We start from the raw sequence: 24,675 nt of genomic DNA on the forward strand, positions 1-24,675 counted from the left end.
TTCTGAAGTTTGACCTAGTTTAATTACTTGTGTTGGATTTTGCTGTTTGTAACTTTTATTGTGTTATTGCAAAAAAATCTACCTACACAAAATAAAAAACAATCTTGAATTATAAGAAAGATAACGTACAGAAAATAATTCTTAGACATTAATGTATATTTTTATAAGAAAATATTGAAATAATTCTGAAGAAAAAAATTTTATGATTTTAATTTTTTGTTTGTAAATTTTGTGACACTGTTATTTCCGATTCTTTGTTTTCTTGAATGCACTTTACAGTTTAACAGCCATACTCGCGTTTCAGATTACATATGATTTAATTCAAAATTCAATGGCAAAACTATGGAAAGCCTAAAGCGCAAATTAACCCAAACACCCACTCGCATACACACACGCACACACACTCAAACACATACAAAAAGCCAGAGCTCTTCTCAAGCAAATTTTCATTTCCATGTGCCGCACTTGACTGACATTCATCGGCCGCAGCCGCAGCCGCAGAGTAGGAACAAACGACGACCGCTCCGCTCGCGGTCCGTTCGACGAGAGTCCGCCGCACAGTCGCAGCCAAGCCGCCGGGCACAGCGGTACCACTCAACGGAATTTCCTCGAGACCCGCGTCCACTTTTTCCGGCCTCTGTGTGCAAACTAATCCTCCACGTGCTCAAGCGTTGTGTCCACATCCTTATCGAATTTCAATTTCCTCCCAAGGATATCCGCAGAAAAAACGCTGAAAACGAATACCGTGATTTGTTTCTATTTAACAAATAGAAGTCAAGTGAGTGCCTTCAAAACAAAAAAAAAAAGAAAGAAAGAAAACAAAGGAATTTTGGAAGGGCTGGGAATATCACGTAATTTCTTCGTATTTTCTGCCCGGTTAACACTGTTAGTTTTGATTTGGTTTAATCGGCGGCGGACTTATTAAGATTACAGACCATTAAATGAAATCAACTCGACAAGAGCGAAAAACCGTCGCCAGACATAAATCCATATATATGTACAGTGTCAACCTATATTATACATTCTTATTGTGTTTATATTGGCTTTGTGTGGCCTTTCTGTTTGGGGAAATAAGAGTGCCGGAATGCAAAACAAAGGGATTCCAGCTTCGGCTCCCAGACAACCTGTTGATTATTTGCTTAATATCGAAAATAAGTCAGTTTACAATCCTCAGTGGAAACAGCTGCTTAAAGAAATATTAAGCATACGTACCGGTGGCCAAATTAAGACGCCTTGATTTTATCTTTTTCAAAACAATCCATATCAATGAACTTTAATTTCTTCTCACCGTCATGTCATGTTATTGCATAATGCTTTAAGCATAATCAAATAACTAGAAGTGGTCCATGGGTCGTATACGTAATATCAATAATAAGAATAAATATTTTACGCTTTTAATTAATAAATACATATGTGCCATGAAAAAATGTATTTATACACATATTTGCACTGACAAAAGAGAAAATACTTCATAGAAATATTTTTGTTCTTAATAACATATTTTATAAAAGTAAAAGTACCAGTAAACCAGAAATTTAAACTAACAGAAACTATAGCAATAATCAAATCAGTCAGAAAGTAAATTCCTGAGAGACTATAGATGTTTTAAAATGAATCAGTATAAAAGACTTATTGAAAAAGACTTAATATCTTTTCAAAAACTTGTTGATAAGAACTCCGAATTGTTTCACACAAGTTTGTTTGCGTGCGTTGAAAGGCTTGAATGGCTTTGGAATTTATTACAATTATTAAAGTGTAATTAAAATGTATTTTTTGATGAGTTGTATGCAAAGCAATTCACAACTAAAGAAGTTGCCTATTCATTTTCTGCATACTTGCTAATTTAATAAACAATGTACACAGTAGATTTGTGAATCCTCAATGAAAACAGCTGTTCCCTAGCAAATTACGCATACGACCCGTTTAAATAAAGTTCAAGTTTGTGGAATCTGAATTTGTTAGGCGATAATTGCAAAGGTATTTACTTTGAAGTTTTACATTGTTTTTACAAGCTCTTTCGTCCATTAAGCACTAATTTTATTTTAATTGATGTAAAATTCCAAGGGTCTTAGAATAACTTTTTAGTGAGTCGGTATGGAACAACAATTTTATAACACAGCAAAACTTAAAAGTTTCTTTGACTCATTAAAACAAATTCGCTAATTGAGTTGTGTTTGCCTTTTAAAATACCAAACCTATTTATAACTTCTGAAGCCCATTGGTGACACTTTGCAGTATTCCCAAAACAAAATCTTTATTTATAGTTTTTGGCGTGGTCTATAATCCTCCCGAGTATTTCCGTACTTGAAGGTTGCAAAAATTTAATTACATGGCGATAGCCCTTTATCGAAAAACTAGCCAGAGCGACTGCTAAGTAAATAAATAAATGACGATATACTAAAAGCGGTTTCTTTTTACGAACTGCGTCGAATCTCTGACATGTGGTTTTGTCTCAATGACAGACTTTGTGGTCAAAAGGGGCGGATAAACAATAGGAAAATTTAAGAACGTGTTGACTTGGCCCTCAATAAAATGCTGAATTTAAAGTGTCAGGTTAACCCTTAGGATTTCCGCTTCATAACAAGTGCACTTAAACTACTTACGTGTTTTCACCTATTTAAACAATATGCTCTTCAAAACTTTCTTTTCTTTTCACTTTTTAGGTAGCTAAACTTAGAAAACTTGTAAAGTTTAAAAGTGCAATTACTTCTTTCAATGTTTTACAATGCATTGACATATAGAACTCGATTTTATTTCAGAGTTCAGTGTTCTTTGGGCATTTGCATAGGAAATGAATAAAGCGGCCGGGCATTCATAAAAATGTTAATAAGAGAGAGATCAACAGCCACTCAAAAAGACACGCTTAATTTGATAATAAATGAAATATCTCGGCCAGCAGCAAAGTTTTAACCCTATTAAAATCAATTATTCAAAGTTAAGGTTTCAGGATTCAAGAAACAAATTTTGATGAATTGTGTGCACACAGAAATTCTCGTTTTGCTTGAGTGACACACTTAACAATCGAATTAATACATTCTTTATTCAAAATATTTAGGTTAAAGACATTAGGATTTCCATAATAAATCTCCATTACGTTTGGGATTGTTCTTAAGCTAATTGAATTAAGTTTAAAGTGCGGGATGAACTCTGTGTGATGCACCTGTCCAATGTCCATTCCAATTAAAACTCACTCCGGAATAATTGTGAAGACAATAAAAAGGCGCCGACAAATGCACGACAGCCATACATCATTCAAAAGACATAATCATATCAATTTACCAGACACCAGAACTCATCTGACACGCTCCCGAATAAGCATATTTGCGGGTATATATATAGATTCGTGTTCGTATTCATGTGCAATAACGGAAAGTGTCAAAGACCCAACCATAGCTCACAGCGGGGTCAATTGATAGACTCAATTATGACGATATATCGCCGAGAAGCGGTCCAGACCCATATGTACATGCCCACATACATATATGCAATATTTATGCTGAATTGATATATGGTGGTGGGAACTCTGGACAGATTGGTCGAATAATTGTCAGGGGATGGGTTCTCGATAAGCGATAAGTGCAGTGCAGTTCAATTTCCTCAATTATCTGCGGCTTCCTCATGGGTCTGTTCACCTAGAAGTTCAGAGTCCGCTTATCGGACTACAGTGGAACCCATTGCTGGGGAAGTTTGCCAACCCTGGCAACCACTACTTATCTAATGCGAAAGGGAAATTTAATAGGTTGTTACGTTTTTAAGCATTACGATTTTATTAGATCTAAAAAATGTCACATTAACTACTTATCTTATAACATCTGATCATCTTTTGAACTTGTGTTCGTGTTGCTTGTAATTTAAATTTATAATTATTGCACATGTAGAACTATCATTACTAATTAAAACACATCATCGTAAGTGTCAGGGGAAGCTTTGTAATTATCACCACTGATATGGGATTCGAATACGCTACTGTATATAGTTATATACTATACTCTACATGAGTGTAAACAGCAATTGAAAGTCACGCTTTGCTTAAATTGATTCAATTATATTGATAAAAATAGACAGTATGGGAATTCGTCACTCAATAATTCGCTGCGCTTTTTGCATTCTCTTCATATTCGATTCTTTGTTGGGCCCTTCTTTGTTCGCAATATTTACATACACATATGTGTTTTAATTGAGTGGTAAATAAGACGTGTAAAATTAAATTAACCATTAATTTGTATAAACACTTTCTTGCCTAAAAGTAGGCAACAAGTATTTATGGAAAATAGGTATAACGATTAATCTATTGTTCGAATTAAAAATAAAAATCGAAACATTCAAAATGGTTATATTTTATTCCGTTTTTTATTTATATCTATTAAACAATATAAAAAATTTTTGATCTAACGAAAGGGAGTCAACTTTTGGATTAACAATGAAAATTTAAAGACATCTTATGAACTTAAACCCTTTTAAAGTGCAGCGCACTTATGTTGGCAAACATTTGATTTGGGTATTATTTCTTGCTATTTTATATATTACTCTGCCCATTTGTATATTTGCTTTTTTGTACTATATACTTGCATATCATTACAGGCCATTAGATATCCACACAGAGAGTCGCCCAGCGTGAGCCATGCCAACACAAAGTAGCGCGATGTGGGGCCAGAAAAGCAATCGCAAGTTAATTATCGGCGTTTTCGGCTTCTGCCTGGGACTATTTGGCATATTGTGCGGAATGTTCTGGGTGGACCTGTTCGATTGGATCATGCAGAAGGTAATCCCAGCTGGTGACATGTGTCAGACCGGCCAGCTGCATTCGATTAGCGGCTAAAGCCAATTGAGAGCCAAAGGAAAACAACCGCCTCTCAATTGGCATCGGTCAGAGATCGAGGAAAACTCGTTGAGATTTTCAATTAATTCTAATTGGTTGCTTCTTCGCCAGGAAATGGCTTTGGCCCCCGACACACGTGTCTACGACAACTGGAAGAGTCCTCCAATGGATCTTAGTTTGGACATCTATCTGTTCAACTGGACGAATCCCGAGGACTTCGGCAACCTCTCCACGAAGCCCATTATGGAGCAGGTGGGTCCCTACCGCTTCACCGAGCGACCCGATAAAGTGGACCTCAACTGGCATCCGGAAAATGCCTCCGTGAGCTATCGCCGCCGCAGTTTGTTCTACTTCGATGCGGAAGGCAGCAACGGCAGTCTGGACGATGAAATCAACACCCTGAATGCCGTGGCTCTGGTGGGTATATAAATAATTCAGCCTTCCATTCATAGTTACGTATCCCATTCCCTGTATGTTAGTTGAGAGATAGATTAAAATAAAAATTTAATAGTAAAAAAATTTACATTATAGTTAATGGACAAGCTAACTGTATTTTCTATTTAAAGCGAAGTCAGATCATTATAAACATTAATATATTGCACAATGAAAATGTAAATGAAATGTTGCTAAAGTTTTAAAACATTTAAGAATTTGTAATCCAATTTTCATTTTCATAAAATCGATATCAACAGTAATAAGCAGAGATTTCTGTTAATAAAACGTCCACTCAAACACTGAAATTGTTTAGTTCTATATGCTTCTTACTTTCTTTTCATCAAAACCTCACGAATTAAATAGTAATAGTCTTAATTAAACTGAGTTTCTCATTTTTAAAGAATATGCTTAGGCTAAGTATGCATAAAAATAACGATAAAAGGCAGACTAAGCAACAAACAATTAGATTGTTTCAATAAATATTTTAAAGCGCATTTTACCTAAGATAATAATAATTTCTATTCATCATATTTGTATGTTTCAGTCGGCAGCTGCCACTGCGAAACATTGGCCCTCAGTTAAGCGCACCATTGTGGACGTGGGTCTAACGATGTATGGAGCCGAAATGACAGTCACCAAATCCATCGATGAACTCCTTTTTACCGGATACAGTGATGCCATGATAGACGTGGCCCGAGCAATGCCCATTTTTGGAGATGAGGTGAAGGTGCCTTTTGACAAATTCGGATGGTTTTATACGCGCAATGGAAGCGCCGATCTCACTGGAGTATTTAATGTCTTCACGGGAGCCGATCACCTGTCCAAATTGGGACAAATGCACTCGTGGAACTACCAGGAAAACACTGGATTTTTCGATTCCTATTGCGGAATGACGAATGGATCTGCCGGGGAATTCCAGCCCCAACATCTCAAGCCTGGCGATAGTGTTGGTCTATTTACACCTGATATGTGCAGAACGGTTCCTTTGGATTACGTGGAAACTGTGGATATCGAAGGTCTTAAGGGATATAAGTTTTCTGGTGGACCTCGTTCTGTGGATAATGGTAAGTGGTGACGTCGGTCGGAAATAAAGTTAAATGGATTACCCGGTAAATTAGTGTTAAAATGAAACTATTTACCATATTACAATTTTTACTACTCTGAAGAAAGATTTTTGTGGCTTACCATAACTTCATTCGTCTAAGCAAAGCTTGTTTTACAATCTAACTTTCAATACAAAGGTTAAGATAAATATAATTACAATTCTTAAAACACTATTTCTAACAACTTAAACTTTTTAGAAATTGGTTAATAACAAATAGTAATATATATTATTTTTTCAGGCACCCTGTACCCCGAAAACCTTTGTTTTTGTGGCGGTGAATGTGTTCCTTCCGGAGTGATGAACATCAGCTCCTGCCGCTTTGGATCTCCGGTCTTTATGTCCTATCCGCACTTCTTCAACGGCGATAGTTACTTTGTGAATCAGGTGGAGGGCTTAAGCCCCAATCAGGCGGATCACGAGTTCTATATGGTTGTGGAACCCAGTACTGGAATTCCCCTAGAAGTGGCCGCCCGATTCCAGGTCAACATGCTGGTGGAGCCCATCCAAGGCATCCAGCTCTACACTGGAATACCCAAGGTGTTCTTTCCACTCATTTGGTTTGAGCAAAAAGTAAGAATCACTCCGGAAATGGCGGATCAACTGAAGGTGCTTCCGATTGTTCTGCTTTCCGGACACATCTTCGCCGGAGTTTGCCTGGCGATCGGAATAATACTCCTGTGCTGGGGTCCGGTTCAGAACTTGGTATCTTCGTGTCGAAATCGTAGATACGATCTGAAGACCCAAACGAAAACCAATGGTCAGTACAAGAGTCGCTCGCAATTCTCCAGTGCCGAGGAACTCAAGTCGAAGGCCTCCACTTTGGTCTGCGAGAAGAGTGTCAAAGGATCTCCGGACAGTTCTCCGCTCCTCGAAAAAGTCCGAAAGCCAACGATCATTAAATCGCAGACGGGGGAGAGTGTGGCCACCGCATCCACAGCCATCAGCGACAATAAACAGGATTAAACGAGCGCATCACTTCCTCGCCATCTAGATAGTTAAGCCGTCCTAGTGCTTTAGTCGTAGCTCGTAGTTTAGTGACACTCTAAAATACCCAACTAAAAGTTTTAACCATTCCCGTGCCTATGCCAAAGATTAGATAGCCACCGAGGTCGAACCGTTTGGCGATCTTCGCGTATCTAACGAATACTCTTTTTACATTCCCTAGTTTTTAGATACTTTTGTATTTGAACGTTTTCGAGACCGAAAGTGTGTGTGTCAAATAAAATTTTTATAAAATTTAGAAACAGCATTTTTATTAAAAATTAAGGTTTCAGATTTTTACAGAACATTTTTACCAAAAGGTTTATTTATAGATTTTGCATTTTTGAATTTTATATTCAATAAATAATATATATTCATTAGAAAATACGAATGTTTGAAGTTTTTACAACATATATTCATCTTTATTACTTGAATAACAATTGTACAAAATATTTAGTATATATGGTTTCAGGTTTAATGCTTACAAGTCGCTAAACAAAATTATTGCTTCAATCATGATCTTTCCAATAAATGTGTATATTTTTCTGAGCCTTAAATTTTAAGGGCAAAGGTACTAAGACTTAACGTACGACAATATTTGCAATATCACAAATGACCCAACTTATGTGACTAAAATACAAATCAAAAGGGTAATTGAGGATCTGGGGATTTCTTGTACTTTTACTTCTTCATTTTGTAGCCCTCAGTATATCCATAGCTGTCAGCCACTAGAAAAAAATAGAAATTAATTAGCTGCTTGAATTATGGTAAGAAGTTTATCATATCTTACGTTCATAATCTTTGGAATAGCACTCAAAGAATTCTCCCAGGAGTTTGCCGGGTGGCAATTCCCAAGTGGCAGATCCACCGTATTTCGGTGGCAAGGCACTGGCCTCAATGTGAGAGATCAGGGACTTGTAGTCCTTGCCATGGAAGAAGATCTAGAAAATATAATTTGTTAGTAAATAAATATTGGAACTTCAATATTTTTATGCCAAGAACTCACCCTCTTGCGCAGCTTTTCGCGAATGAATGGCTTGAATATGGCGAATAGCATATTGAATATATATGAATTATTCACAATGTGAACGGCTTTTAAACGCATGCAGATGCATTCTTGAATATAATCCAGCAACATGGCGGCAAACGATGGTGTAAATTGCGTAATGTGGCTAAGTGGCAGACCTATAAAATTTAAAAATCAATTAAAACCTTCGTACAATCGCATTTAATCTCTAGTATTAATTACCCTCCATATCGATGATAACAACTGCTCCACAAATTTGTGAATAGGGCTCGACCATTGAACCCAAAACTGTCAGTTGAATGCCACGGAACAAATCCACCAAGGGCACTTGCGAAGGTTTCCATTTTTCTGGAACAAATTAATAATCAGATTAAAGCCAGTTCAAATTAAATTAATTAAGTCAAACTTACTGCCTGCTTCCAACACTAAAAGACGACGACCATGCTGATCCCTTTGGGGCAGCAAATTTAGAATATTTGCCTCGAAAACATTTCGCAACTTGCTGGGAATAATGTTCTCACAAGCAGCTCCGTATTTCAGTTTCATATGGTAAAAGTTCTTGAGCTAAAAATGTAAGAGAAAAGATTACAATTAGGAAAAGAAATGAGTAAAAATTCTCAAAGCAAATATGTCTATGTATACAAAGTTTCAAATTGGCAATAAAAAAGTTTACGAGCCATTTTAACGAAGATTTGTAGTTTAAACAGTAATAAAAACTGTAATCGTAGTCACTTGTAATTCTAAAACATTTTCATCAATTTTATTTCAACTCTTAAAATATTATTAAAAATATTATCTGAAAATATTACACTTTAGTTAATCGATTAAAACATGCAAATTAAGGAGATAAACTTTAACGAGTAATAGAAAAATATTTCATCGTAAAATTTCACAATAAAAAACATATTCTTTATCATTTTCACAGAAGTTTACGTTTAGTTTATGATTGAGCTATATTTATAAGAGCACTTACCCTTTTCAAAGCACTATCCGGATAGTAATGTGTTGGACGCAGGAACATCATCATGTACTCATCATCCAGCGGCAGGTTCAGAAACTTTTCATCTGTTAAAGTTATGAAACAATTTAGAACTGGCATAAATAACTTTAAATTAAAGCGAACTCACTTTGAATCAGTTCCCTGAGCTGCTTGATGGCCTCCTCCTTGATGCCGGGCAACTCCCTCAGTTCGTCCTGAGCTTTTTTCAAAGCCCATTCCGGAGCGGGATCCTTCTCCATTCGAATCCGAGCGGTTCCCAAATCGATGTAGGGCAACTGGTGCTCATCGTAGCTAATGCACTCCGCCTTTCCCATTCTGTCGATGTGATGTGATGTGATCTCAGTTGTGGGTCTTTGAGTCTTTGGATCCGTGATCTGCCGCTGGTTGTTCACCGGTTCGAACTGCGAACGAGAATGAAATTGTTTTAGTCTCGGCTCAAACATTTTGAGTGGTTTGGCAACCGTTTCCTCAAAGCGATTGGCACAACTGGGTTACTTCCGCAGCTTGGCCAAAGCCAAAAGCGGAATCCAAATCAAAAGCAAAAGCAAAAGCGGCAACAGTTCAATGCCTCGCTCCAATGGAAACTGCTAAATATATACGCCTCAAATGTTTATGTATGACTCAAAGCTGATCTTCATTAGCAAAAGTAGCCGAAAAATCGCCACAACGAAAGAAGAGGCCGCCGGTCAAACGAGTGAACATATACTATAGATATCGAAAAATGTACACCGACAGACAATAGCGCCCAAAACTGGTCGCAAAACGTGCGTCTGATGGCCAAAATCGGTGGATACCCTAACCGCAAAGGTTGTAGAAATTCGGTCAGGGCGTTTGCTGCACTTCTCGGATAATTTATCAAATTTAATAAAGCTAGTCAAACCTTAACGGAATTTAAATATGTATGTTTATGTTAAAGTTTTAAAATATTTATGAAAACATATTATCATAAGCATAACATCCTAGAATGATTATTATGAAGTATAATTACTTAGGACTTGCAGATTGACTGAACAAAATACAATTACAGGATAAATATAAAGATAGCCACTCTACAAAATTTTAATGACCTTTTTCATGTTTTAAGAACTGTAAGAAATAATCAAATAAATAGTACGATTTTTTTTTAGGATTTATTAGAGAATTCCAAACAAAACTAAATTTTACATCTTTTTAGGGTCTTCGATCTTTAGTATGTTAAAGAATACTATCTCCCTCCCCATTATTTTCAGTTGTTGTTTTTGTCTAAGCCAACTAGTACGTGTCCCGCCGGTTTGGCTCGCAGACGACTTGGCAACACCTTGGCTAGCAAAACAGAATCGAAAAAATATCTGTCTCGATGACGTAGCACTTGTGAGCCGGCGGTGATCTATGCCCTGTCATGAAGGACTTGACAATGGCACAAAAAAGTCGAACTCGCTGTTGGTTAATTCGTTAAAGAACCCGGTCGAGTGAGTCGCATAGTAGTGCAAATCGGCGTTGGCTATTAAATCTGATTTACTGCTGCTCTTATGATTCGAAGCAATAAGTGAGTTTTTTTGATATTGACTTTTTTTGTGCGGTCAACGCGAATGAAGGTAAAAGTCAAGGCCAAGAGCAGAGATTGTTTAATACGTTCGATTGAAGCCGAAAACTCGAAAAACTTGGACTCGCAATAGGTGTTTGTCATTCTGGCAGCGAGTCGTTGCCTTATGATTTTCGTTGGTTTCCAGAAATTTCGTCAATGAATCTTGTGTAAATTATGCCTTTATTTACTTTGGGCCTTTTGTGTTTGGCTTGGTCTTTGGCGTGGAGTTCAACAAACCATAAAGTTATGCGCATACTAATTTGTTGGTCAATCTTTTCTTCGGGTGTTGTAAAACCCGATTAAATCTGGAAAATGAGTGACGGAAAATGAGTGACAGAAAATTTGGGTGTGACATGCGAAATAATAAAATAAGTCAGCTAAGCGTGATCTTAATTTCAAGACATTTCCATGCCAAAAGTTTCGTGAGAAGTGTAATTGCCAATTAACCGCACGCAAAATGTCAAGTAAATTGCTCTAAAAAAAGGGTTAATATCGTGTTATAATGCGTCATAAAAATACCTCACCAACTTGTGCAATTTACCTAAATCTCAACTCCATTTAAGTTAATTTGTTTATCAGAGTCAAAATAAATAATAAACTTAGTGAATGCAAAGTTCTGTTTAGCAATTGTCACCTCACCTAAAAAATAGCGAATGGGTGCTAATTTTTGCAAACTGATCTTTGATCAACGACTTAATATTATTCTGTTTCTGTTTTCGCCTTATTCTATTTAGGGAAACTTCGTTTAAAATTTATTCTCTTTGGGTAATTCCGTGATGCAACGACTCATAGTGATTCAGCATTTTTGAATCCGGTTTTATCGTTTCTACATTTTTTATTTAGGTTAAGCAGGGTGTGAGATAATTGAAGTTTTTCGATTTAAATGAACTCGGAGCTTTTGAATCAGCCTTAAAAAGTGTATTTATTTATTCTGAATGTGATCCTTGTTATAAAGGAAAAAACGAATATGTATAAAATATTGCATATGCTCAGAAATTTAAATCAGGAAATCCATTAATAAAATTAAACCTTAAACGGATCCTGAAATAAACCAGTTCAGACAAGACTTTTAAAAGCATCCTTGAAAATAATTGTTAAGGGAAAATTTTAAAGGTTTCGTTTCAGCTTTTGTGTTCTGAGCTGTAAAACATGTTTTGCCAGATAAAATATTTTCTTTATGAAGGTCGTGTTGCTAGTAAAAGTGGATCCTGCGCTTTATTGAAGCTTATAGATTTTAAATTGAACAAAATATTACCCGCAGTATCTATAAACTTAAGTTTAACATTTCCCTTTATATAAATAAATTGCACAAAATATATATATTTCTTTTTAGTTGATGGCTTTCTGTTAATTAAAATTTATCACAGACTCACTGAAGTACTAAAATGGGATTTTTCCCTTTAACGAAAAGGAATTTTGCAATCTCCCGTTTTAATTAAAATCATGAAGTCAACTACTACCCAACCCGTTTTGAGCAAGCTTCAATTGTGAACCTTGTTTATTTTTTATGACCCGAAACAATGTACTACGAACCCAACCTCCCGGATGTGCAATTGGGCAGAATCTGGTGTTTCAATGGAGAAAAACTTACAACTGTTGATCAAAGTCTGATGCAAGCAAATAATTACATGCTTGCACCGAGAGATACCTTTTTAATGGCTGGAATTGTGGTCTCCAACTTTACCTTCCTCAATAATTTTATACCACAATGGACTTTTTCACTCTATCTTGTTGAACTTTGTGGCCTTTCACTAGCCCCGATGAAATTGAACTGAGGCGTTTCACTTGCCGGCGGATATTGTTGCCCCAAGAAACGAAGCGAAGTTAAATATAATGCCAGTAGTCGGTCGGTTAAGTAAGCTGATAAATGGTATCGCCAAACACAAGGAAACAGAACAATGAAACATTCAAATTCAGCTTGAAAGTCTAATCGGGTTATGTCCACTCATATAAACGAGCGATTATTGTATATAGATTAGCACACAACAGAAATAATCCCAAAAACAAATTGCTGTCTAATCAATTCCAACTTAACTGCCGTTCAGTTAAGTACAAAAAAAAAAAACACTAAACAAAGCGCCTTTAATGTAAAAAAAATGCACTCAACTCTCATAGCCAACATGATATGCATTAATAAACAAGTCGTATGAAAAATGATCAAAAACATCAACTAGCTAGCTATTAAATGCAAATTATAGTCTTTTCTCTTTATACATTTGCAGCGACTGTTTTCCCGCCACACATGACTAAGCAATTGTTGAGCTTTATCCAAAAAGAGATAAAAATAGAAGCCCGAAGCTCAAATACCCTTGGGAATTTATCTAAGATCTCTTTTAGTTTCGTGACAGAATCAACGAGTTAGGTAAATTGTTTTAATATAATATGAAAGTGGAAACATTTATAATAACATGTATTGTATTATCTTTTAAATCTTTTTAATTTTTTTTACGTGGGTTTTTTCGTCTAGCCATAAACATAGTTAAATTTTCGACACAAAAATATTGCAAGATATAATCTAGGTAATTATATTGTATGTATATACAAACAACTATACTACAGTAAATTGATTAAGTGTATGTAGACTAGACAGACACAAGATTAATCAATCAAACTCTTTTCTTTAATAAAGAGTTCGTTGAAAGGGGAAAATTAAGCTATAAAATAAATGATAAATCTAATTTAATGATTGCTGCCTGTTTTAATATTAGCTTTGTCTCGCCCCTGATTTGTAAATGGGTCAATCCAGTTTATGTATACCGTGTATTTAGTACAATGCCAATTCTGATCAAAAGTCTAATGCATATCTCGTGCCTTGCATATCAATCTACTTGGCGAACTGGGCGATTCTCAGTTTTTTTGTTGAAAACGATATAAACAGATGCAATTAGACGATTATAATCCAATCAATGAAAGTGATTAAAAAATGATATGTTAATTGGGCTCAATTTAGCTAAAGCTCAAGTAAATCCAGAATTTCCTGTTCAAGTTGATAAGTGACTTTTGATCTTATAAGAACCATTTTTTTCTAGTTACAGACAGGCATATGGAAATTGTGGTTCTTGGGTTAATTTTTTTCTTGAATATAATTTAATATTGAGTAGTTTTTATAAAAAAGTTCACAATAAAGTCTTTATGGTAATAATTTAAGCAGTGGCGGATCCAGGATTTTGATAAGGGGGGTCCAAAATTTTTTAAGGGGGGGGAATTTTAACGCAGTTATTTAAAGAAACTCTTTATTAACTATTATGACAAAGAAAAATTTACTAATCTACAAAAACAAAACAACTTTTCATATAATAATAAAAAAACGAGGCACTTCTGACGTCGAAGCTTATTTCGTGCAAGCACTTTAATGTTCAATAACTTAACTATTTCTTAATTTTTAAACTTTTTTTTAGCTCCTATCCGTTTGTTAAGGGCTTTAAATTAATTTCATAAAGATTTCAACATTTTTCTAGTTGTTTTAACGGGTATTTTAGCCCACTTCTGCAGTAAAGAAATCTTCAGGTCATTTTCGTTGGAAAATCCACTTTTTCGAATCTCCAAGTCCAAAATTTTCAACAATTGTTCAATAAAATTTTAGTCTGGAGACTGTGTTGGCGTATTAATCCCATTGGGACAGTTCTAGATCAAGAAAGGGCTACAAAAAAAGAGCCGGGTTGCACCAAACCAAATATTCAACGATCTCGAGAAGCGCTGTTTTGTCCGGAAAACTAAGGAACACCTCAAGCTATCGGTTTCAAAAATTGCTGCGCAGATTGAGATCGAAATTGTCAATAAATTTCACCCAAATACAGTTCGGAACATATTGCACCACCATAACTTTAATGATCAAGTTGCATGAAAAAATATATTCAAAAGTATACAAATATGATGCCTTGGGTCAAGTTCGCCATGGTGTTAGAAATTCGGCCGATTTATTTCTGGAACGACGAAATTTAAGCAGACGAATCAATTTTTAATTATTTTGGGTTGGTTGGAAGACGCTAAGTGAGGAGATGTTCCAATACGAAGATGGAAACTAAAAAGTTAAAAGCAATGCATTGGCACGGCGGTGACCATGTCATGGTTTGGGCTTATATGGCTGCATCCGGGGCCGGGAACTAAGTTTTTATTGCCGGTATCATGAATGTTAATATATATTTAACAAATTACAAAGAAAGTTTGGTGAAAAGTGCCAATAACTTGGCTAAATGGAATCGATTTAGATTCAACCAAGAATATGACCCAAAGCCTATTGCTAGAAATATATGTTTTGGTTGATCTAAAACTGTCCCAACGGGTTTTGGCGGTGGTACCCGTTACCACAGCAACTCCAGAACGATCATTTTCGACTTTGAGGAGAATGAAAGATTATCTGAGAAACACGATGGGTCAAGAGCGTCTCAATGGTCTTGCATCTTTGAACATTCATCATCGCATAACTTTGACTGAAGACGAAATTCTCAGAAAGTTTTTTGAAAAACCTCGGAAATTTAAGAGTGACTAGAACCGTTTGTGGATCATATATAATATTTTTTCTTGATTTATTATTCGAAAATAAATTAAAATTTGTGTAAAACATTCAAAAAATTACGAATTTTTATTAATAACTTTGTGTTTCAACTGCACCAACATGCCCAATAAAAGCATAAAATTTGAAAGTATATGATCCCATGGGGGGGTCCGGACCCGAAAACCCCCCCGTGGATCCGCCACTGAATTTAAGTGAGGCTAGTAATGGTATTCGAAATGCAATTCGTGTTTGCATTTAATTATTGTTAATAATGGTTTTAGTGAATAACTATTGCATATATTACAAAAAACATAAACTTAATTTTTGCTATTAAATCAAAATGATTATATATTAACATTTAAGGTATGCTTGTAATTGTTTCCTGATTTTATTTTTTTGGAAAACATTAAATTGATTGCATTGCACCTTTGGCTTTTCGAGCGAGTAAAAAACACTTCAATTCATTTGAATAGTAAATTAAAGTGATTAGATATTAAAGTTTTAAGTATGCTACTAACTATTGCATAATATTATTTATTGGAAACCATGATCTAGGGCAACAACAAACAGATTGCATTGCATTTTTAGCATTGCAAGCCAGCACCTGAATTTCTTGGCTCACCCACTGAACCGGCTCGTCAAAAGATAAATAAATAGCCAAGTGGTATCATTCTGAGGAGCAGGAATAGCCGGTTTCGATTTCTTTCACAATGCCAAAATCAACCGACTCTCCGATCGTACGAGTTGCGGCTATAAAAATTCGCCTTCAGTTCCAAGTACGAAGCCGACTTCTGTATTCAGTTATACTATACATATGTAAATTTTCAGATTCAATAACGGCTCTTTGTATATTTTCGCAAGTCTCTTGTATCTTGTATCCTTCACTTGACAAAATGTTAACAATTTGAGTAAATTTCATGCCCACACAGACGATTGGCCGAAAGATGTTTAACTGGTTTCGAGTTCACTTATTTTTTTGGTGACTATTCGTGCCCCGATGTTCGCTGAACGGCGACCACAAGGTCGCCTAAAGTATATGGATATAGAATAATGCAAAGTATATATTGGATAAATAGGCAGAAATAAGCTACATAAATATCACACACATAATCAGTAAGTTAAATTGGGGTAAAGCAAGCATGGTTTCGGTGTCATTAGAGCAAATGCTTTCATTGCCCAGTGGATCGGCCGATTGGCGCCTGAAATATTTATGAACTGCGACCATCGATCCCGTGAATCAACAAAAATTAATGCTAGTGGAAAGGGGACAGAAGAAGTCCACAAATGATGGGTGCGAGTGGAGCGGCAGTATGATGCGTCCATTTGCATTTCAATTGTGTTACATTTGCATGCATTATGAAGGTGACAGTAGAAACTCAAAAAGAGGGAAAGGACCAATTTTCGGAAGCCATCACTGTGTTGGCGATTTAATCTTGTTAAACCATGCGAGTATAATAATATATCTTCAAAAAAGTGAAAATAATTAATTGGCTCAACACTTAATAATAAGTACTAGGCTGCAAATAATAATTAAATAGTTAAAATAATTATCAAAAGCCTAAGAAAGTGAAAATCAATAAATTTCCTAACCTTTAATTATAAGTGCTTCGCTGCAACTAAGAATTAACTAATAAATAATAACTATCAAAAGGCTAAAAAAAAAGTGAAAATCAATAAATGAACTAACTGTTAATCATAAGTGCTTCGCTGCAAATAATAATTAAATATAATTAAATAATTACCAATTATCAAAAGCCCAAAAAAGTGAAAATCAATAAATGTCCTAACCTTTAATTAAAGGTGCTTCGCGCAATTAAGAATGAACTAATTAATAATCAGTAATAAAAGACAAATCCTACGATATTCTTTTTAATTTTTTTATCTCTTTTAGCGCTTTTTTTTAATTTTTTTTAACAACAACATATACGGACTTAAAAATCCGTAAGCTGGAAACCTGGAAACCTCCGTAAAACTGGAACTAAACCAATTATAAACAGTAATGAAAAGGGCTTGTCCAAATTAAAATGCCAACTTGTTTACAGCTTAAACTAATTCTTTGGAAATGGTCTGATAATCAGATTTTCTGATTTGAAAAGGCTTTTTAAATTTCATTGATGCAAATTGCAAATGTAGCAGTAATTAAACCGTTCCAAACTATTTAACGCGCTTCATTAAGTTGTACCTTTACACCAACTTCACACAATTAAAATTGTTTCGGATTACCACACAGAAACTCCGTCTTACATTTAAGCTGTAACCAAATGCCTTACACAAAATGAGACACTAACAATTTTGTGCCATTATTTTGGCTCATTCAAAAGCACTCGACTTGCCACAACATAACACCTCATAAAATAACTTGACACCGTACATTTTCACACACTCAAATGGTGTAATGCACCAGCCGCCCGCTCATCTGCCTTAGGCAACTTCCACTTTATTTAACAGCAGAGATATTATCGGCTACCGAAGATCAAAGTGGCAAACTAGTGTGAGCCACCGAGATTATGAATGGTAATACTCGGGGGGATATTCATGGGGATTGGGGGTATGGGGTTTTGGGGTACTCGAAATCGAAGCGCACGCGCTGACGAAATGCAGGCAACGTCAGCGGGCAAAGTGGTAATTGTTTTTATGGCCAAAAGCGAGAGAGTCGTAAGTTTCTTGTGGCAGGCAGTCTGGCAGGCAGGCAGGCGGGTAAGTCAGGTGGAGTCAGAAAGTGTGTCAACGTAGCCGCGCATGCGCATTGCCCAAAGGCAAAAATAAAAATCAAATCTACCAAAAAACAATGCCCAAAATGTGCTTTCTATGAAGCATAATGTTAGCGCAACTTACCGCAAAAGTACACACAAAATTATACGCCTCGAACAGCACAGAGATATTTATTATTTTGTTTTTTTTGGTTTTTTGGCAAAGGTAAACTAAGAGATTTCACGTTTCACTCTAGACAAACTTTTGCAATTGGCCAAAAAAGGCAGCGGAAGGGGTCGGGTAGTTGGAGTGGGGGGTGTTTCGATTTTTTTGATTTTTCGGACAGGACGCGAAAATGCTGGTGCGATTCGAAGCGGAAGTTTAGCAGAAATGCGCGAACGTCCAAATGGCAACGCGGCCAAAACAACTCTGAGTTTTAAAACCGCTCTCGGGCTCTTGTTATTAATTAACTGGCCAACTCAAGCTTGACAAAATAAAACAGCAGAGCAAACGTTAAACAATTTGGAGAGCAGAATTAAAGCTCTCTCTGTAGGTATTTTCCAGCACTACCAAGAGCTTTGTTCAAAACCCCCGAAACACATTTCAAGTTAAAAGCTTTAAGCTCCTTAAGAAGGAAACCCACAATTGTTCTACAAAAAGCTAAGGAATTTTATAATAAAGGCAAAACTTATTTGTATATCTTTAATCTTTATTTACTTAGTTAGTCTTTAAAGTTAATTTTAAGGTAATATGTTGCTATAAACAGAACTATTAGGTTCTCTTGGAAAATCGAAATATTTAAAAAGCTCATGTATTTTATTAGTATAAACTTATTATTAATCTACCTATCTCTAGCTATTAAAGTTTTGTTATCATTGCCGTCTTATCACTACTCGTTTATTATACCAAATTGTATTAGCTTTAATTTGAAAAAGTGAAATACAAATCGGTAGTTCGACGTGGAAAGTGACTGAGTGAGGACGACAAAAGTGATAGAGATTTATTATTTTATAAAACTTAAAATGTCTACGGAAGAAGAAAAAAGTACCTTCGACGTAAAAGCACAGACTGAGGATGAAAATTTACTGAAAATTCTTTTAAGACGTTTCGATTTGTTCAATATATTTAATGAACTAAAAGGTAAGTTTAAGTGTTTCCATTTTTAGTCGGCATCTTTCAAGTTTTCAATTTTTTTAAGATCATGGCATAACCTACAGATCATTGAAGTACATTTCTGATGTGGATATCAACCAAGCTATTTCAAATATCGGTTACAGAGCAGAGTTAAGACACAAATTGACGCAATGGCAAAATTATCTGGTAAGATATCTCGGCCTTCTTTCATTTTTAATCTGTTAACAAGTTTTAGTTATTTATCTTTAATATTAAAAACATACTATAACGAATAAATACAAAATTTACAGAAAAGTGCTGAGGGTATTCATAAACCATTTGAACAAGTCAATATTCAACCAAATCTGCCATTTTTAAATTCATTTACACTAAATTTGAATTCCGTAAGTTCGAAAATATTAAAAATTTTATTATGCTATGGTTATTTTTGATGTTCTTATAATGTTCTTTTTAATTTAGATTATACAAGAATTTGATATATTGCATCCGAATAAAACATCCATTCCAAAAGAAGACTGGGAAGCTTTTAACTGTTATTTTCAAAGAAATTGGCCAACATTTATCAAGAAAAATGCATGGGATATTGGTAAGGTTGTATAAAATATTTACATCTCAAATAATATTTATCTTTTAAAATTTAGAACTCGGGGTGATTTCTTTTTTTCTAAATGATGTAACAAGTCCTGGGCTCTATGACTTTATACCCATTTTGCACGATCTTAAGGGGCACAACTAGTGTGAAGTTTTAAAAAAATCAAAAAATTTTTTTTTTCATATTTCGGTGGATTACACCTTTAAAAATAACATATTAAAATTTAAAATCGATATCTCAAATAGTTTTTGAGTTATAGCAATTTTAAGAGCAGCCGCTCTCATAGCAGTGCAAGCGATCATTTTATCTTTAAACGCGTTTTTCTCGAAACAGCATTTTCCGAATTTGCTGCAGTGATAACTCAAAAACTAATGATCCGATCACTACCAAATTTTTTTTTACATGTTCTTTATATAGTTCTACGTACCATGAACTATCGGTTTTTTGATCCGATCAAAAATCGAATTTTGGCAGGCCAAAAACGACCGAAATTTTGGTTAAAATTCGATATTTTTTTTTAAAACGCTGCCATTTTGTCATTGTTTGATATTTTTTTTTTATCGTAGTTCATGGTATGAAAAATATTATCTAGTTTCACGAGAATTTTTCATTTTTTGATTTCGTCCACGGAGAGGGCCGGAATCACTGCAGCAGTTGAGGCACTTTTTTTTTAGCGCCGTTGGAGATCGACTATAACTTAAAAAATATTTAACTTTTTTCTTTAAAAATTTCACTATACATTCTTAAAACATGTATAAATATATTCTGAAAATTTGAAAAGAATTGATCAAGTAGTTTTTTTTATAAAAATTCCCAAACATCACCATTTTTTTAGGCCGTCACACTAGTTGTGCCCCTTAATAACTATGTGCTTGAGATTAATGTGCTTATTTGGAATAATTATGGTGACAGGAACTGTCGACGGCCTTTTGTGATACTTGAGGGCAACTCAGATAATGTAAAATCAGTGTATTTCTACTTTAATAACAAGGTTCAGAAAATGAAATCATTGAAAGAAGCAATAGAAATTTGTTTTAAAACATTCATTGTTTTAAACATTCGATATCCAAAACGTGCACAGTCTTCCTGGGAATTTTTACAAAAATATTGCTTTGATATAAACAGAGCTTACGATACTATGGATATAGAAAAGTATAATGAATATTGTAATCGTTTGTTAAACAAATAAATATAACTTTTCAGCTTATGAACTATGTATATTTAATTTTCAATGGAATTTCAATCTATACTTTAGGTATATTATTGATTTTGTCTGATCATAATCAATTAAGTTTAAATTAATTTACATTTGCCTTTTCTTTTTCATAATATTTGTAATCCTATGTTTAAAAATTAGTAAACATGTTTTAAATTTTTTACAGCACTGGCTGGTCACTTAAAGCTCAACTTTAAAACCAAAGAACTCAACCCCTTAGAAACTTTAAAAAGCTCGTCGTTGTTAGCTTTGTATTGTTGATAAAGAAACAATAAACCTGTTTTAATCGGCCTATATCAAATCGTGTTAATCTATCAATTAACCAAGGCAGAACCACTGGGGGGCGCACTTTAATCACGCTTCAGTAATTCCAATTATTTTTACCACCGCTTTTGTGTGCTTTACATTTTGCTGATAGCAGCACTCCAAACTGGAATACTCGACTTTCTTTAGCCAATTTTGAAGGCCACCGGGTGAAGTTCATCGCATTTGTTCTTGGCCAACCTTCTCCATTTGGCAATGCTTGCAGTTTTCTTTTTAACCTAAACATTGAGTTCGTTATCATTTCTTGGTCGTGGAGCTGATAAATTAAACACTTTTCGACATATGAGTTATCTAAATTATGGAAGTATGTGGGAAAAAACGAGGACTGCAATAAAGATAATAACTCAAATAACTTGTTGATTAATTACTTAATGTTGTTACATAAAGTGGGCAACAATATACAAAAATTATATAATTTAGTTACTGTTTAATTTTAAATTTACAAGATAATTACTTTTACGTAAAAATATTTAGTTACCAATTACGTATACGCAATGTGTACGCAAAATAATTAGGTATCTTATTAAAAGTATATGAAAGGTTAACAACATTTTAAACTTTTAAATTATAAACAAAATTATTTCAAACATGTTATCGACATTCATTAGCAAAAGTTAAAACTCTGTTTCAATAGCTTAATAGTTTTTTAGTACTTAGTTTCTAACAAAACATAAAAACCCTTAAGTTATGTATAAGCTTTTAACAAAGTGTACAAATTTAAATAGCCATAAAAGCCTCCTCAAATTATATACCTAAAAAGAATCAGTTTTGACTGTAACTGACCTCACCTGACAGCTATAAAAGTATAATCTATGATAGTTCTCTCAGCCTTGTCTATAGTCCACACATAAAGTTTTCGGGAATTCATGAATCGCAAAAAAACCAAGACATGTGCTACTTTTTTAGTACTTTTTCCTCATTACCGAAAACAGCTTAGGGATTATTCATTCATGGTTTTTCCAGGCCAATATTTACTGAAATACTTTAGTATTGGCTTACAGATGACACATATTTATGGACTTTAGCTGCATATTGTAGCTCTTAGTACTTCCGACGTCAGCGATTACTGGAGTATCAAAGTCGAGCTGGGGAAATCAGTTGGACACAGGGGTAACCTTCGTACCATTCGGTACGGGTTGGATTTTGGAAGACATCGTTCAATCGTATGCTCTATTAATTCTGCTCTTTGTGCAGGTGTTCCTCAAGTAATTAAATATATTATTTTACAGTTACTCATATTTCAAAGTACATGATTTTCTCTAGATGTTTAAAGTTCATGTTAAATAATGACGGTTAAGTTCAGTTCTGCATTTTTGCATTTTTAAAAACAAATCGTCTTATCGCTGACGATATGGTAAATATAAAAAAAAAATGTTTCTCAGCTGGGGATTTTCATCTTATCAACGGAAGCAATGAAATCTAAACATGAAGTATTAAAGGCAGTTGCGATTAGTTTTAAAGAGGCTTCATGTGTATTTAGCCATTGGTATTGGCATTAACCGGCTAAAATTTCTTTAGCACATGTTTTCTATACTTTTTTCGATAAGATAGCTAATGCTATACATATCCACTACACATGTAGGTGTTCACTTTATAATAATTTCATAATAATTCTAGTAGATTTGAAACATTTACAAAATTCGCAGGCCTGTTTATAGCCGTAATAAATATTTAAGCCGAATTTATACATTAAGTGATTATTTAAACCATTCTTCTGCAAATTGTACCTTAATAAAAAAGATTTATTACAAAGACTAAAAGATTAACAAATATTTGCCAAAGTTTTTTTTCTAAGTATTTTTAAATTTTATAAAACATTTAAACGTATTTTCTATGTTTTCTATGCCTCTGTCTTTAAGCACTCGGGATAAATTTTTGAAATTAATCCTTTGAATGTTTTTTTGGGGTAAATAAAACTCAAATTGAACCTGCACACTCCAATCTTTTAAACGCATTCAATGATCAACAACAATTACAAAACAGAAGCTCGATAAAGCAGCTGATGCAGCACCAATGGCATTATCAATAACAAGCAGAATAAATGAATTTATAAGCTAAACAACTTAGTAACAAAAAAGTATAAACAATAACAACAATAAGTGAAATACTTAAGCAAAATCGAAAACAAAGAAACAACAGCAAAAAAACTAGCGGGTTGACGACTACGTTGAGGCTTCGACAACAAATCGTATCAAGAGTGCAGACTTTGCCCTATGACTACACTTTAAGGCAGTTGTATAAAACAGTAGTTCTCAGTTGAAGATACAGTGTTCTTGAGAGTAATCTGTAATTTAAAATAAAGGAATTAAGTAAACCTATAAAATTGTTTACCCTCTGACTTACTTAAATATTCCATCTAATTAAAATATAAAAGTATTTAAGTATTTTAAAAACCATATACTATTAAAGAAAATTTTAAGAAAAAGAACAATCTGAAATAATAATATCATAATAATGAAATAAATATATATAATTATAAATATAAAATAAATATTTATTTATTTTAATTTTCTTAATATTAGCTTTAATCATTTAGCTTATTGAGTGCCCACTGTAAATAAATAAGAACACGTATAAGTCGATATTAGCCAAGCGGCAAAAAATGGTTTTGTGTTTGGGAAATGAATTCCAAAACAAAGAACCGATCACGTACCAATAATAACAATATGAAATGCTGCAACAAAAGCGAGTAACAATGATAACGGGTCGCGATTCACGATCCACGATCCCCGATCCGATTTAATGCCCCGAAAGGTGTGAAAAGCCGAAGATCCCCCAACAACCCCCCCAATGCTCATTTACCAACCCACCCATCATTGAATCCGAAAACAAAAACAATTCTTTTCAGTAAATCAAATTGAAGAAGAAGAGAACTACCGACGCCGGCAGCGCTGCCACTGATAAGGATTATTAGTTGTGATTAGAATTCGTCGATGTTTGTTGTTGACTCCTCGCTTTCCAGTAGAACACTAGAAACATTCGATAATAGCCCTAAAGGCAGAATATTTTTGGGAGCTGTTATCAGTCAAGAATTCCATGTTGGACTTTAGCCAAAAGTAGTTGACCTACCCTGTAAGAAATAGTTATTATGTGGGTTGTTAAATTTGGTTTAAATTTGGAGTAGAAGGTAAATTATATCAACTTCATATACAAAGCTGATAAGTGATGCATAAAATATTACAAAATTTCAGTGCTGTAAATAATAAGTGTAAAAAAAATTATTTGACCATTAAAAAAATTGTAAAAATATAATTTATCTCCAATACTGTTCAGCTCTCAAAAAATTCAAAAA

The 24,675-nt window shown here is 34.5% G+C and overlaps 3 protein-coding genes across 8 annotated transcripts; 2 read left to right on the forward strand and 1 right to left on the reverse strand.

Moving 5' to 3' along the window:
- The first annotated feature begins 547 nt into the window (after nt 1–547).
- On the forward strand, nt 548–7,599 carry LOC108100902 (protein peste). Its single transcript, XM_017205015.2, has 5 exons — nt 548–778; nt 4,582–4,762; nt 4,931–5,236; nt 5,799–6,318; nt 6,598–7,599. The coding sequence occupies exons 2-5, from the start codon at nt 4,622–4,624 to the stop codon at nt 7,320–7,322; spliced, it is 1,692 nt and encodes a 563-aa protein (XP_017060504.1). The 5' UTR covers nt 548–778; nt 4,582–4,621; the 3' UTR covers nt 7,323–7,599.
- A 134-nt stretch (nt 7,600–7,733) lies between these two features.
- LOC108100899 (alpha-tocopherol transfer protein-like) lies at nt 7,734–18,552 on the reverse strand. 2 transcript variants are annotated; one of them, XM_017205010.2, is made up of 8 exons: nt 18,262–18,552; nt 9,495–9,768; nt 9,341–9,432; nt 8,778–8,931; nt 8,590–8,715; nt 8,347–8,525; nt 8,131–8,281; nt 7,734–8,068 (listed from the first exon to the last, which is right to left on the reverse strand). In XM_017205010.2, exons 2-8 carry the CDS (start codon nt 9,679–9,681, stop codon nt 8,022–8,024), a joined length of 936 nt encoding a protein of 311 aa, XP_017060499.1. In that variant the 5' UTR covers nt 9,682–9,768; nt 18,262–18,552; the 3' UTR covers nt 7,734–8,021. The 2 variants fall into 2 exon arrangements, with proteins under 2 accessions (XP_017060499.1, XP_017060498.1); XM_017205009.2 differs by lacking the exon at nt 18,262–18,552 and adding an exon at nt 12,616–12,736.
- Nucleotides 18,553–19,087: 535 nt separating this feature from the next.
- On the forward strand, nt 19,088–21,346 carry LOC108100842. 5 transcript variants are annotated; one of them, XM_017204918.1, is made up of 5 exons: nt 19,088–19,257; nt 19,316–19,437; nt 19,542–19,634; nt 19,711–19,842; nt 21,226–21,346. In XM_017204918.1, exons 1-5 carry the CDS (start codon nt 19,140–19,142, stop codon nt 21,241–21,243), a joined length of 483 nt encoding a protein of 160 aa, XP_017060407.1. In that variant the 5' UTR covers nt 19,088–19,139; the 3' UTR covers nt 21,244–21,346. The 5 variants fall into 5 exon arrangements, with proteins under 5 accessions (XP_017060407.1, XP_017060405.1, XP_017060406.1 ...); XM_017204916.1 differs by having other exon boundaries at nt 19,711–19,837; XM_017204917.1 differs by lacking the exon at nt 21,226–21,346 and adding an exon at nt 19,893–19,995 and having other exon boundaries at nt 19,711–19,837.
- The last annotated feature ends 3,329 nt before the right edge of the window (nt 21,347–24,675 follow it).

Source organism: Drosophila ficusphila, unplaced genomic scaffold (genome assembly GCF_018152265.1).
Source record: "Drosophila ficusphila isolate 14025-0441.05 unplaced genomic scaffold, ASM1815226v1 contig_855, whole genome shotgun sequence".
Lineage (NCBI taxonomy): Eukaryota > Metazoa > Arthropoda > Insecta > Diptera > Drosophilidae > Drosophila > Drosophila ficusphila.